The sequence below is a fragment of the Rhyacophila brunnea genome, unplaced genomic scaffold, assembly GCF_057557595.1.
Source record: "Rhyacophila brunnea isolate RB1 unplaced genomic scaffold, BYU_Rbru_1.0 scaffold_7, whole genome shotgun sequence".
Classification (NCBI taxonomy): Eukaryota; Metazoa; Arthropoda; class Insecta; order Trichoptera; family Rhyacophilidae; genus Rhyacophila; species Rhyacophila brunnea.
In genome coordinates this window covers 9413208-9428457 of record NW_028233339.1, presented here as the reverse complement: position 1 = coordinate 9428457, position 15250 = coordinate 9413208, and the positions used below count along the sequence as shown (strand labels likewise).

Below are 15250 nucleotides of genomic sequence, written 5' to 3'. Positions count from 1 at the left end.
AATTCTAACTTTTATGAAAAAATCAACATTTTTACATATTATTTGCTTTCTAATTTGTCAGGTCCAGTATTTCATCCCATTTGGTGACCATGACCGGTTAAAGGAAAATCTGAATATTTCTCTGAAATTCATTGACATATTTATTTCAAAACTGCCAATTATATAACTGATAGTGACTTTCAGGAAAACAACAATATAGAATCTAAAGACCCATCAAAAGATTAATAATATTATAATATTAGTTTTTTTCATACAAATGGAAGAGAATCATTATAAGGAATTGGGTTTGCTTCTTGAAAGCAAAGATCTTCACGTTGTATTGATTTATCACTCATATTTTCAGTACATGATTAATTAAATTTCTCTAAAAAAAATAATATAACCCTCCTTACTAGATAACAATATGACTAAATAAATTTTATTTGAAAATATTGATGTTCCTTTTCATTTTATTTTTTTAATAATATAGGGCTGCAAAATCCGAAATTAATATACTTAGCTCATTGCACTTATTATTGCATTCTGAAGTTGGTAGATACTACCTATATTAAATTCATATTTAAATCATTACTTATGCAATAAATCATGCACTCAAAGTGTATGTAATTATTATCTTGCCATATAACATATAACAAATAAGAGCATTAAAAAGTTTTTTTTTTTGTTGTAATACTCGTTAGTTTTATCAATATGGAGTTCAATGGTCACGTTCATTATGATCAATAACAAGTCAATCATAACACAATGAAGTTCTCTTTAGTATTAGAAGTTATGTCAATTTTACAAATAATTTCAAATGTGAACTCTTTTCCTGTTAATAAAAAAGGTATGAGATTTCCCACGATTCCCACCAACGAACAGGTGAGTAAAACTAGAACTATCATGTCAGCATTTGCATACTTTATAAGCAGAATGCAGATTTAGTTTATTCTAGTAATTAATAGTATTCTTCGCCACACGCATATTATTTTTTCAACTGTCAAAAATATCTATACTAATTGCAACTAAAGCAGCATTGAACAGTGTTCTACAATATCCTTGTTTTCGTTGATTTTTGATTGAAAATAAATGTACTTACCATGTTAACTTTAATACATATATAAAGTTTACATGTCCTACTTTGATTGGGTATCTACCTATCATACGAAATGTAAATAAGTTACGAGACATATATTACCTATCACAGAGTCATTATAGCTCATGGGTAACTTCTTCAATTAAAAAATATTACTATGTTACTTTGCTATGTAATGTCTTTATCATCCATAAATCCAGATTTGTGGGAGTCATTACACAAAGAGGATATATTATACAGCGTGACAGCCAACTTTCCACGATTTGTATTGTTGACTACAGGATAATTAAAATTCTCTGTGTTGGCAACAATTTTGATAAACTAAAAAGAAAATGGTAGCCTGCTATTGACATCTCAATTTGGTTACATACTTTTTCTTCTTATCGTGCCATTCCCCTAGCGGCGGTCGGCCACCATCATGGCGATCTTTGCCATATCATCCTCGGCTATCATAGCTGTCCGGGAAAGTTCGTTGGAGCTGCACTCGTACCAATTACGGGGGTTCTTAAGCTACGATATGCGGTGTCATCTCCTGTTAGATACACTTTCCGTTATTCTTTCCTTTGATGACACGTTGGGGAATGCTGTTCTCTTGTGCTCTCATAATATGGGCGAGGTACTGCAGTTTTCTGGGTTTGATGCTAAGCAGAAATTCTCAGTCTTTCCCCATTCGATTGTGAACTTCAACATTTGTCACCCGGTCTGTCCAAGGAATTTTGAGGATGCGTTCTATACAGCCACATCTCGAAAGCCTCAACTCTTCTGTGACATATCTTGTGTTAGTGTCCATACTTACATACTGTTTTTGAGGCTTTATCTAGTTGTTCATTTAAATCACCAGTCAGTTTTTGACTGGGCATGGTGAATTCGCTGTCAAGCTCTTTGAGCTTGGAATTTTCATCCGACCAACATGTCCATGTGACGGCGAACTACAAGATACAAGCCACATCCTCCGGGAATGTCCGAGAATGTGCTCCGGGAGGGAAGAGATGCTCAAGTCGGTCCAACCAGCTCTTGGGCCCATCGGACCGTCCGACTTGGTCACCACAAAGGCCAACTTTATAGTTTTAAAAAAAATTGCGGACGTGAAGATCTCTTCACATAGTTTTTGTACGTCCATATTATTTGGCTTTGTTTTTGTATTATATGAATAATTAAGAAAATTAATTTTCATTTAAGTTAGTTCTCCCGTGCCTTTCTCTTCCATGGCACTTTTTATTAACTTAAATCAACTCAGTAAACTCAGTCAAAGCTCACTCGAGAGAGTTGATTAAGACTTGGGTATCTACTCCTGAGACACTACTAAGCGCAAAAAACTGGTGATACTTCACACCAAATGTAGGGCCTCGTGATACGCTCGATTGAAACTGAGTCTAGTGCGGGACGGGTTGGTTTGGAAGGGTCTTTGTGTTGTTAAGTTAATCACGGTATACCAAAGCTGGGGGGAATCTGGGGGGGAGGCTACGTTGATGGCCTCCGGGCCAGTAGACGGCATTGAGGAGCAAGTGCGCATTTATAAATAATATTGAGTTTAATACAGACAAATTGGTGGCGCAACACCGATGGCTCACTATAACAGTGGCGAAGGGTAAAGGTAGGCTGTTAAGAACCGCCATAAATAGTGGACATTAAACTTTGTTGATTTGTTTTTATTGAACTAAGACTACAACTTACAATAGGTACATATTGGTTAATTTTTAAAAATCAATTAACCTCTGCCTAAACCAAACAAATAAGTCAATTTCCTGCATATTTGACATATTTGCTCTAATAGAAGGTATATCTACATACATGCGCAAGTAAAAAAAAAAGATATTACTACTAGTGCACTATTAATAACGTTTTTCTTCTGATACGAGGGTGGGTCAATAAGTCCTTAGAAAAGCCGACAGGTGGCGCGACTAGTACTGTAAGCGGTTTGTTTTCATGCAGCGGCACTACCGATTCAGTATGCTGCGAAGTTTCAATCAGATTGGTCGGGTTGTTGTTTTTTATTTTCGTACATTTAAAAAAAAAATTTGCTTGTTTACAAAAATGGAGAAAATTGAGTTTAGAGCTGTTATTAAACATTTTAATATAAAAGGGTTAACAGCAAAGGAAATAAAAAATGAGTTGGATTTAGTTCACGGCATATCTGCTCCTTCACTTGCAACTATTTATAACTGGTTAAATGAATTTAAACGTGGTCGTACATCAACAAAGGATGAACCACGCTCAGGACGTCCTGTAGAGGTGATTACACCAGAAATGATCAATAAAATCCACGATATGGTGTTAAGTGACCGAAGATTAAAGTTGAGTGAGATAATTGAGGTTACAGGGATCTCAAAAGGTAGCGTCATTTCTATTTTACATGACAAATTGGGCATGAAAAAAGTTTCTGCAAGATGGGTGCCGCGTTTGCTCACAGTCGACAATAAACGCAATAGGGTGGTGGCCTCTAAAGCCCTGTTGTCGCTCATGCAACGCAATCCGGATGAATTTTTTCGTCGCTTTGTGACTGTAGATGAAACATGGATACACCACTATACTCCCGAGACGAAAGAACAGTCAAAGCAGTGGATGGCGAAAGGCGAACCATGTCCAAAGAAGGCGAAAACCGTAAAATCAGCTGGTAAGGTTATGGCTACTGTATTTTGGGATGCACGTGGAATTATTTTCGTTGACTATTTGGAAAAAGGAAAAACAATAACAGGGGATTATTATGCATCTTTATTGGACCAGCTAAAAAACGAAATTGAAGAAAAACGGCCTCATTTAAACAGGAAAAAAATCCTCTTTCATCAGGACAATGCCCGTGTTCACACATGTTTACGATCAATGGCTAAAATTGAAGAATTGAAGTTCGAATTGGTCGACCACCCACCGTATTCGCCAGATTTAGCCCCCAGTGACTTTTTCCTTTTCCCAAACTTAAAAAAATGGCTAAGTGGACAACGTTTTTTTTCAAATGAAGAAGTCATCGATCGGACAAATGCTTATTTTGAGGACCTTCCGAAAACTTATTTTTCTGACGGTTTAAAAAAAATTGAGAAACGTCTAACCAAGTGTATTGAGCTCCAAGGAGATTATGTTGAGAAATAAAAAAAAATATAAAAATAAAAACTGTTTTAATGCTTTTTTCTAAGGAATTATTGACCCACCCTCGTATATACATTTCCAAAAAGGTTCGTGTCAGTAACCCAGGGTTTGACTTTCGGCATATTCAGGCCATAAATATAATATATATAGCAATTACCGCATCGGCTCATAATGTCGTGGGGGCCGAGTTCAAATCCCAGGTCTGGCAAATTCACATGTTGTCTTCAATGTGTATTTTAACCAGAGTATGGACGACCTAATAGGTTGAGCAAGTTGCAAACCTTCATTTCTCGTAAAAACATAAATCTGTTAGTGCAACCGCCACCCTGTGGAGGCCCATATTATGTTCTTAGGATTGGACATGGTAGATAGGCATAAAACTCCATGGTGCCGAAATGCAAAATTGAGTTCAATAAAAGCAATATTATTTATGAAAAACATTTGTTCATAAATTTTATTTCCATCAAGAAAATTCTATCAAGCCTTTGGATTGTGATACAGTGGCGCACCCAGGGGGCACCCTGGCACCCCTCAAACATGAAAATTATCAGAATGATTTTAAACAAATTGAAATTGAAAGCCAATAAACTATACCTTTGGGCTTAGCAAATAAAAACACGGCAAAAAAATGATTTGTAATTCTCCAGCACCCTTTTTAGAAAATTTTCTTAGATTTTAATTTCTAAAACAAAAATTTCGAAACACTAATGTCAGGTTTTTTTAGAAACCCAATTCCTAATGAAACTGTCAAAAAATTCTCGGTGTCCACCCGAATTCCGTAGTGGTGTAGGTCATGGCTGGGGAGAGCTGACAGGGCTCTAGCCGGGGGCCCGGGCTTTAGGGGGCCCGGCGTGTCGGGTTGACTAGATAAGTGAAATAAACACACATCATAAATTAGCTTTAATAGTAAAAAAAAGTCTATTATACTTCGACACCATGAACATTTTTAATTATATAATTGTGCAATATATTTTTTGATTATTATGTGTCGATACTCGACAGCTCTATTATTAAAGTAGATGTATTAAAAATCGCCAATAATTCACTGTATAAGTACCCTTAATTTGAACTAAAACACAATTTGAAAAACGTTAATGTAGTGTTTCACACTGCCTTTAATCTTAGCGGTAGGTAGGGGGCCCGCCAAATATCCTAGCCTGAGGGCCCGTTTCAGGATGTGGGGACCATGGTGTAGATACACCGAGTGCAATAGACAAAAGGTCGATAAACGAGAAATTAGGCTGTGAAGAAGAAAAAGAGCCTATGGGACTAATTTACATTTTCCTCCTTGGGCCCCCCCCAATATTAAATCCTGGGTGCGCCACTGTTGTGATATGATTATTGTTGTGTTGTTATTACAATTATAATTTATTCTACATTTAAATACCTATTCACTGTATTATTTATTTGATGTATAAAAATCTGAAAATATCATAAAATAATATGATTATATTAATAGTAGGTACTCAACTCAGATTAAAACAGGGCTTGTAATTAATTTGTAATTTTTTGAATGTATTCAAATACTTTGGATATTTTATCTCTTAAAAGCATATTATTTTTTTATTCTTTAATCAGTTTAATCTTTAGACTAATTCCTTTCGAAAATTTATTTCTAGTCTTGGTTTTCCAACAAGGAACAATTTTCTTTGAAATACACTAAATTAATTGAATAGATAAAACAATTCTAATTCGAAAGAGTTATAAAAAAACTTCATCTAGGCTTGTGGAACGTTCTGAAAATATGCGTTTTTTCTGTCTGACTTGTAGCTAATTTCATACATTCATAGCGTATCTCTATAGAAAAGGGTTTTTTTTCAACTTCTTTGGTTATTTCATTTTAATAAATAGTTTTATAATTATTTCAATTCCAAATTGTTTTATTTCCAAACTAGTTTTTTGTAATTCAATTGCACTTACGTACAGTTTTTAATTTTAATTTTCAATAGATATAATTTTGTTGTTAAATATATCTGAGCCAAAAAAGTTTCGGAAACTATGCGAAATAATTATCTTATTTTTCTTTACTCAACTTAACTCTCATACAATAATCTGAAAAGTAGAAGAGGATTTTTCTTCAACATCTTTGTTGGTCATCAACATTGATTATACCTATTTCCACAGCTTATTATTATTTTTAGATGAAATTCATGCAAAGGTTTGGTTACTTGGAAGGAGATCAGCCCGGTTTTGAAGCTCAATATACAGAGAGTTCAATAGCCGAAGCAATTGTAAGCATTCAGAAATTTGGCGGACTTAATACTACAGGAGTGTTCGATGAAGATACAGTACAGGTGAAGAAATATTTCTGATATTTCATCATATTATATCCCGTCAGTGTTGTGATTATTAAAAAAATTGTATATTTTTATTATTATTCAGCTTATGAGAAAACGGAGATGTGGAGTCAAAGACGTCATCAGAAATAATAAAAGAAGAAGACGGTATGCAATTGCCGGCGGATGGAAGAAAAGAGAACTGACATATTTGTAAGCATCAATACAATTAAACTATTATTGATTTGTGGATAATCATTTACTACTTATACATATTATACAAGTAAGTTCATCGCGACCCCGGCGAGTGCGGATTCGTTATATTGCGATCTTTTTTTAAAACTGGAAATTGTGGAAAGAGGAAATTATCCACCAAATTTAATTTTTAATGTGTATGAGACGGGACTCTATTAGAGACGAATGCCAACACGTACGTTTATTTCCATAAAGGAGAAGACTGCTTCTGGATTTAAAGCATCCAAGGATCGTCTAACTCTTCTTCTCTGAACTCACTGAAGAGACTTATGGGTTTGGTAGAAACAATTTAATATTATGAAAGCTATCAGAAACATCGACGAAGTGTGGAATGAAGTCAACCAGTCGTGTATGAAGGGTGTTTGGAAAAGGTTGTTCAGTGAAATTGTTGAAGTTCACTGCAATTATGAAAATGATATTCAAAATGTCATCGAAGAGATTAGTCTTATAGCCATATCAGGAGGCATCGAAGGTGTTGATGTAGATGATATTCAGACTTTGTTAAAATCACACAGCGAACCCTTAACTCATTTAGTGCTAACACCGCGACTGGCGCGTTTGGAGTCGTTGGCCATTATTTATAATTAACGTGTTATTTAAATGTGGTAATTAAAAGGTTAGCTGTGATTGTGTTAACTAATGAAGAGCTGCAGGAAATGGACTGCCATACGTCCCTAGAAAATGACGTCTCCGAACCTGTTCCCGTGCGAAAGTTAAGTAAGTGTTAAAACCATTGAAAAGGCCCTTTCTCTTCACAATCAATGCATGGAGTTGTTAGAAGAGAATGACAAGGATTACGAGCGAGTGAGTGCTGTAAAACGTGGCTGTAATTCATTACTTGACAGTAATCGCAAATTTTGACAATATGTACTGTACGAAAACATCTTCTTGGCTACGCTTCCAGGCGCTGTTGTTTACTAAATGGGAGGAGCTTATAATGGAATTGCGGTTTAAAATGAGCGGAGCATGTTAGTTCACAATTTTAACACGTAGCCAAAAAAATGTTGTCATACAGTAAACGTGGAATCCAAAATTCCTCCTGTTTCCAATTCCGTCCTGAACGTATCCCCCGTAATGAGCAGGGGTGACCTGTATTTAATATTTTTGATGAATTCATTAGCATAAATGTTTTCTATGTGAACATGGGTGAGTGGCAGAAAGTTTACTTCTGGTGCTGTAGATTATAGGTTTAAACAGCACAACTGAAGGGCAATTTTTGAACGAAGCAGTATCGAAGCTATTGACTACTTCGATTTTGTAGGAGAAATTTTATTTCTGCGTCAATTTTGACAACCGGCTAAAAGTGGCGTACATTTTTGAGCTTCACATGCTTCGGCGCTAATTTGTGCTGCAGTCATCTGTTTTAATTTTGACACGGTAAACAGATTAAATGTCGAAAAATACCTAACGTCGAAAGACTCTGTTATTTATTGTTTTTTTGTCTTTTACATAATTTTACTGTTGGAAGTGTTATTTTGTGGTTATACTCTCATTAAAGTAGGTAATATTGTAATATAGAGACATAGGTACATATTTTTTTCATATTAGGCATAGATTTAATATAATTATGTAACTGAACTACATAATAAAAATAAAAGACTAAATAAGTTTAACATATGAGCGGAAAACAAGTTGTTACTAAAGGTATTCGAGAATACAATATAACTGAAATAAATGTCTACTTACCGACGAATTTCTCCAAAACAAAACATAAAACTTTTCTATATAATGCAATATAATATAATGCAAACTCCCGACCAGACTATAAATGTACATATTTTTGTTATTTTTCTTTTAACATAGAACATGTTTTACTTATGATCTCCGACGCAAAAGCGTTACGAAAAATAAACGTAGAATAACTATAGACGCGCAGCCCGCCTCGATTACTTACGCGTGCCGATTATTTTCATTTTACGTTCAGTAGCACATTCTGTGAGACGTATTGTTCGTCTGTTATTATTACTTCTTTAGTTTTATTATTGTAATTACATAATTTTCAGTAAAGTAAAATTGTTTGAATCTTTTGGATTCGGTTACCACTTTAACAAATAAATTCTCTTTCGAATTTGGACAACCAGCATCAGAAAATCAGTAGGCAAAGCATGTTCCATGTTTAATAATTTTAGTCGTCAGAGTTTAAGTAACCATCATCTGAGGTTGTTTCATTTCAGTTGCACTATCTATCGTTTCAGTCTAGCAAATTGGACACCAAAAATTGGTGAAGAAGGAGTACATAATGAACTAAGGAGGGCATTTAATATGTGGGCGGGCTACGGCAATTTGACATTTATCAGGACTAAAAATCCATCAGCCGATATTGTCATAGCCTTTGGAGAAGGCCAACATGGTGATCCGTAAGTGTCTCAATTAAAATAATATTCCTAATGAATATAATGACTATTATTCAAATTAAATATTAATTTTTCGAGATAACTGCATCTTTAGACAATATGTTGATTTTCATGAAGTAAAAGAAGTTGGACAAACATTATATGATATATTCCGCATTTATGGTTGACCCATTACTCATTTCCTCTACTCAATATCGAACACAAAAATTTTGTATTATCATTGCAGTTATCCTTTTGATGGTATGGGAAATATCCTAGCACATGCCTTTTTTCCGTACTACAGTTACGGAGGACAAGTGCATTTCGACAATGCTGAACACTGGACGATTAGATCAAACATGGAGAATGATGATAAAACAGACTTCTTTTCTGTGGCTTCCCACGAATTGGGCCACGCTTTGGGTCTTGGACACTCTGAAGTGTCCACATCAATCATGAATCCCTACTACAAAGAAGGGACAGCTTTACAATTAGATTATGATGATGTAATGGCAATGTATCAACTCTATAGTAAGTGTAATATTACTGCTTTATCATTATTTTATTCTTATTTATTTCTTCTCATACATATCGCACCGTGAGTGTAAAACCAAGGCATCTGCAAAAGACATATTTTGGATATAATAGGGTTTGAAGTCTTCGTTTTGTTAGGAGAAATAGAGTTTCTAAAAAAAAAACCATACTATTTGGTTTATATATACATTATATTGCATGTTTTTTCAGTTATTTCACTTTTACATTATCAAATTCACGACTTTTGCAGTTGTTTTGCATTTAATCTCGAAATTGAAAAATTTGCAGATGCCTTGGTTTTACACTCACGGTGCGATATATCCACTAGAATCTTATTTAGAAAAAAATAGGACACCCGACAGGACTTGAACCTGTAACCGCTGGATTCGCACCAGTGTGCTTTTCTAATTAAGCTACGGGCATCCTACTTAATTACAACGAATTTAATTAGTAGTTCTTACACGAAATGCTTATCAAATTGCGTTAATTATATATTATGTTCAGTATTTATATAGAATGTTACATTCTCAAATATTGTGAATTATTCATTGAATAAAAGAAATAGTTTAATAAATAATTCTGTATGCTAGGAAAATATAGGAAAAGGGAGATAAGTCTAGGACTATAATTAAATTTATATGCATAAATGAGAAAAAGGACAAATCAAATCAACACCTCTGAATTACTACTCTCCTGGAAAGAAGTGATTGTAGACTTATTTTGTCTTTTCGCATCCAGAATAAAAATATATGTACAGGCGGACCTCGACTTACGAATGTTCGACTTTCGCACAATTCGCTATTTCGCACATTTAAAAAAAAAATCGTTTTTTTAAAACGTCGCGCTGGCCGTCACTTGCATCCTGCTCGCACCCGTCACTTTGCTTGTGAGCTAGCTAGGATAGGTTTATTCTTGCGCAGGAGCGCGTGCGGGCGTGTCATGTTGTGCGTTTTGCTAATTTTATTCATTTGAAATTTTTCACCCTAAAAATTTATAAACATGAGTGAGAAACGGAAAAACTGCAGTGTTGATACGAACAAAGAGAAATCAAGGATTTATAAACTTCACATGACGTTCTGATTGCGGTGAATCTTTTGCTTCAATCGGACGTTCGTATGATACAAACAGGTCTACTACGATATGTTCAATTTTGAAAAGTAAAAATAAAATTAAGGAATACGTTCAAAATTGTGGAAATATATCTTTAAAGGTTGTTTCCAAAAGACACGGCATAGTTATGGATGAAATGGAAAAATATAAATCTTAAATCTTAATAAAAAATCTTAATAAAAAAGCATAAACCTTCTAAAAACCGATTGACATTGCTTCTTGGTGGAAACTTGGCTGGTGATTTAAAATTGATGCCAATGTTAATTTATCAAACAGAAAATCCCAGAGCATTGAAAGGGAAGGATAAAGAATTGCTTCCAGTAATCAAATAAGAAAGCCTGGGTTTACTGCGTTAATATTAAAAGATTGGTTCACTTTACATTTCGTGCCAGCAGTTAAGCAATATTGTAAATTTAATGATTTACCATTTAAAATAAAGAAGAACTTTTTAAGGGTAACACCCGCAAACCCCACTTAAACATGTCTCTTAAACATCTTATAATATTTCAAAATACACACTATTTAATTTTTTTTTACTTCCCTCTACTTTCGAACATTCAACATTCGCACACCTTTTCAGGAACCAATTATGTGCGAAAGTCGAGGTCCTCCTGTATAACCATTTAAAATAATTTTTGTATGAACTATAGATTCGATTATTTGGAATTTATACATTAAATAATATAAATTATACATTATCAATCAAAATTCTCTTTCACAGTTAGGACTATGGGAGAAGTTGATAATGAAGTCAGGGAGATTACTCCAAAAGACTATGACGCTTCTGATGAAAATGAAGAAAATGAAGAGACCACACCAACTGTACCTGCTGCTAAACCCACTGAGGAAAATCATTTACCGGAAACTACCACTCCTAGAATTAATTTCACTGTAACAACCGAACAGTCATCGACACAGAGCGTACCGGATATAACTTTCCACGGAGATTATGAAACGGTTGATGTACACAAAGAGCATGACACCAAACATGGCTTGCCAGTTAACGGTAATAATGAAACGACCAATCTATGCGATGGGAAATACGACTGTCTCGCCAATCTGAGAGGAGAGCTGTTTGTTTTTAAAGAGAAAGTAAGTTTACGAAGTTGTTTAAGTTAAGGTAAAATATTTACTTTTATCCAAATAACACCCTTAATAAATTTTAGTATGTTTGGAGGTTTGAGAAAAAAGGAAAACTTGCAGAAGGATACCCTGTTAAAATTACAAATCTATTTCCTAAACTGCCAGATAACTTTGAGAGAATAGATGCGGTGTATGAAAAAAAAGACGGGACTATTTGTTTTTTTATAGGTAAGAATATTATCATTTTCATTCTTCGAAATATGTTTGGGAAGCAGTCACTACTTTTTTTATTTTTTTCTTTATTTTTTAAGGTAATCAATATTGGTTATACAGAGATGAATTAGTAGAGGGGCCGCGGCTATTGACAGATTTCCAAATTTCATCCGACTTGGAGTCGATAGATTCCGTCTTCATTTGGTCCAAAAATGAAAGAACATATTTATTTAAAAATGCGAAATTTTGGCGGTTTGATGAAACAACTAGCCTACTTGATAATGGATACCCGAAAAGCATGACGAGGTGGCGTGGAATACCAAGCGATTTAGATGCTGCCATAAATTGGACGGATGGTAATACATATTATATATTTAAACAATATAAAAACTATTTATAACAATAATTAATAACAATAAATATAATATGAAAGTACTGTGACCTCTGCTCCAATCCATAATGATTGATATAACAAAGCAATATAATATGTAATTGTTTATTCCTGCATTGATAAGTTATTTATTTTTTCAATGTCAATGCACTCAAAGTGATTGAAGCAAATTAATTGTATTTGTCACATTTATACTATAATATTACATACAACTAAAGAACCATATTATATTAGTAAAAACAAATACTTTTATACTATCTTTTAAAACTTGCGAATTCCATTTGGTCAAAAATTGACTGACACATAGCTTCTTTCAGAATAGGTTTTATTGGATAGTAATGTTGTACATGACTAAATACACATTGTGTCCAAAGAATGTAAGCTGCAAATTAACTCAATAATCAATATCCGATTAGGAATATAAAAACTAAATTATTAATTATGATGCACTTCAAAGTTATATCAATTTTTACGTTTTTATTAGCTCGTTTTCTTGTTTGTCCAGTACAAATCTTGCAATCGATTTTTAACTAACTTCCCGACTAGCTATACATTTGAAACTTTTAGAATATATCAGAACATAATGACAATGCATTCTTTTAATATTTTTACCCATCTTTAAGCAGAATTGAATTCATTTTCTGTTAATTCTGTTTTGTATGGAAAGTTAGTTCGAAAAAATCCGCGAGGTGCTGCTTCGATCGAATTCAATGCTTGCACTTTTGCATAACTTTGTTTGACGATTTTGAAAAAAGAATTAACTCGCTTTCTTGTTTTTGACTTCATATCAAGTACAAGTTTTAAAAATCTCATATATGTTATTCAATTAATAAATGTTTGAAAATTTCTAATAATTGCTCTCTTTATTACGCATTTGATCATTTTCATTCAAGTTGATGGGATAATTCATCAAAAAAAATTAAAAAAAGTATTTATTAATACATAGAATTGTCAAGTTTATATGATTCAACAGGATTTAACAACGTGGTTCCTATATAAAAAGTTCTTTTTATCTTGTAATTATTTATTTTAACTTCGACCGAAAACCATAACAAAAACGTTTTTGTGCTTTGATTTGATTTAATTTTTGTGTATTGATCTGTGTAGATTACGTCCTTTTTCCTTTCTACAGTCAAAATGAAATGGCAATGGATCGAGCATATAGCTCAAAGATAATTTAATCACTGAACAAATTTGATGATCCAGTGGTGTATAAGAGATACAAAATGGCCAACTGATGGATTTTTAAAAAATTTGGAGAAAAGACATGGCGATGCAAACTGGGGAGAATAGAAAAATTTGGGGTGCCTTCATTCGCCAGTGGAACGATGACATATTAACTTAAAATACAGCTTCTTTGGTATTGACTTCTGTATTATGAAGTCAAAGAGGATGATGAAGAGAAATGGGACAAGGACACAACCCTGTCTGACTCCGGTCGTGACCCTGAACCATTCCGTGACAGTTTCACCAATTCTGACACAACATTCGCTATTCTCGTGGAGGCATTTGATTATGGCAATGATCCCAATGATCCTGAGGGATCCCGTATGCTCCCAGTATCCTCCAGAGTGAGGGGCGATGCGGACTGTCGAAAGCCAAAACTAAATGCCGCATATTCTGACGGTGCTGCTTTACTGTAGCGAATCATGGCACCTTACGAAAGGTCAGAGCAACCGTATACTGAGCTTCGAAAACAAATGTTTGCGACGGATACTGGGGGTGCGGTGGTTTAGGAGCAACGAGGAGATAAGAGAACGCACCAAGCAGCCTCTCATCACACTGAGAGTGAAGAGGCGACATTGGACCTGGCTCGGCCACGTGCTGCGGATACCAGAAGAGAACCTCAACCTGGCTTGCCTGTTCTTCAAGCCGACTGGATTCTGGCGTCCTGGAAGGCCGCTAAATACTATCTATAGAGTGTATACGGTGAAGCTACAGAATGCTGGTTTGACCTGGAACAAAGCAAGAAGACTGGCGAGCGACAGGGACTCTTGGAGGCGCCGCAAGGTGTCCATATGCTCCAACTATGGGGCGGATATGACTGAAGAAGAAGAAGAAGACAACTTCTTTATTCTGGCAGATACGTCATCATGGCCACTGGAAAAATAAAAGTCCCCTTGTTCCTTTACATACATCAAAATATCGATACAATACTGAAATCGGTACTTGGTTCAATATTTTCTTGGATTGTAGACTATTTATTTTCTAATCTTTCAACAGCGATATTTTTTTATGACAATATTCATACTAATTGTCTTGTATCGGCCCTATTATAAAAGTCACACTATAAATTTAATATTTTTTTTTATTCCAGGAATAACATATTTTTTTAAAGGTGCATTATATTGGAAATTTGACAATCAACTCATAAAGGCTGACAAGCATTATCCTCTGCCGGCACCACAATACTGGTTCGGATGTCCAGAGAACTTTGAAAAGTTTAAGCCTGAAGAAATGCTGATAATGGGACTCTCATAATAATTTGATATCTATTATTCCATCAAAATATTACGATTATTAAAAATTAATTTTCTGAGAAACAAGTTGAGATATCTGTTTTATTCCTATAATTCACACTCCTCCATTGTCATACTTACTTAATTTTTTTTTCTCCGACCGTCCGATCCTAATAGGATCATATGGGCCTCCACAGAGTGGAGGTTTGTATTAACAGATTTTGTTTTAACGAGAAATGGATGTCAACCACTTGCTCAACTTATTAGGTCCATGATACTCTGACTCATACACAAATTGAAAAAATATGTGTACTTGCCAGACCCAGGATTCGAACCAGACTAAAATCTGATCTGGAAGTTTAGTATACCTACTTATCTGAGACTCCAGTGGCGAAGAGTGAAGGTGCGCTGTTAAGATCCTACATAAATGTGGAAAAGGT

The 15250-nt window shown here is 34.5% G+C and overlaps 1 protein-coding gene across 2 annotated transcripts; it reads left to right on the top strand.

The window, feature by feature from the left end:
- Positions 1 to 721: 721 nt before the first annotated feature.
- LOC147064449 (matrix metalloproteinase-16-like) lies at positions 722 to 15250 on the top strand. Of its 2 annotated transcripts, none has more exons than XR_015071917.1 (9): positions 722 to 861; positions 6298 to 6450; positions 6539 to 6645; positions 8883 to 9044; positions 9268 to 9551; positions 11386 to 11756; positions 11842 to 11975; positions 12059 to 12316; positions 14669 to 14899. XR_015071917.1 is itself a non-coding variant. In XM_085957977.1 (9 exons), the coding sequence occupies exons 1-9, from the start codon at positions 745 to 747 to the stop codon at positions 14830 to 14832; spliced, it is 1761 nt and encodes a 586-aa protein (XP_085814103.1). In that variant the 5' UTR covers positions 722 to 744; the 3' UTR covers positions 14833 to 15250. The 2 variants fall into 2 exon arrangements, 1 of the variants encoding a protein (XP_085814103.1); XM_085957977.1 differs by having other exon boundaries at positions 11831 to 11975; positions 14669 to 15250.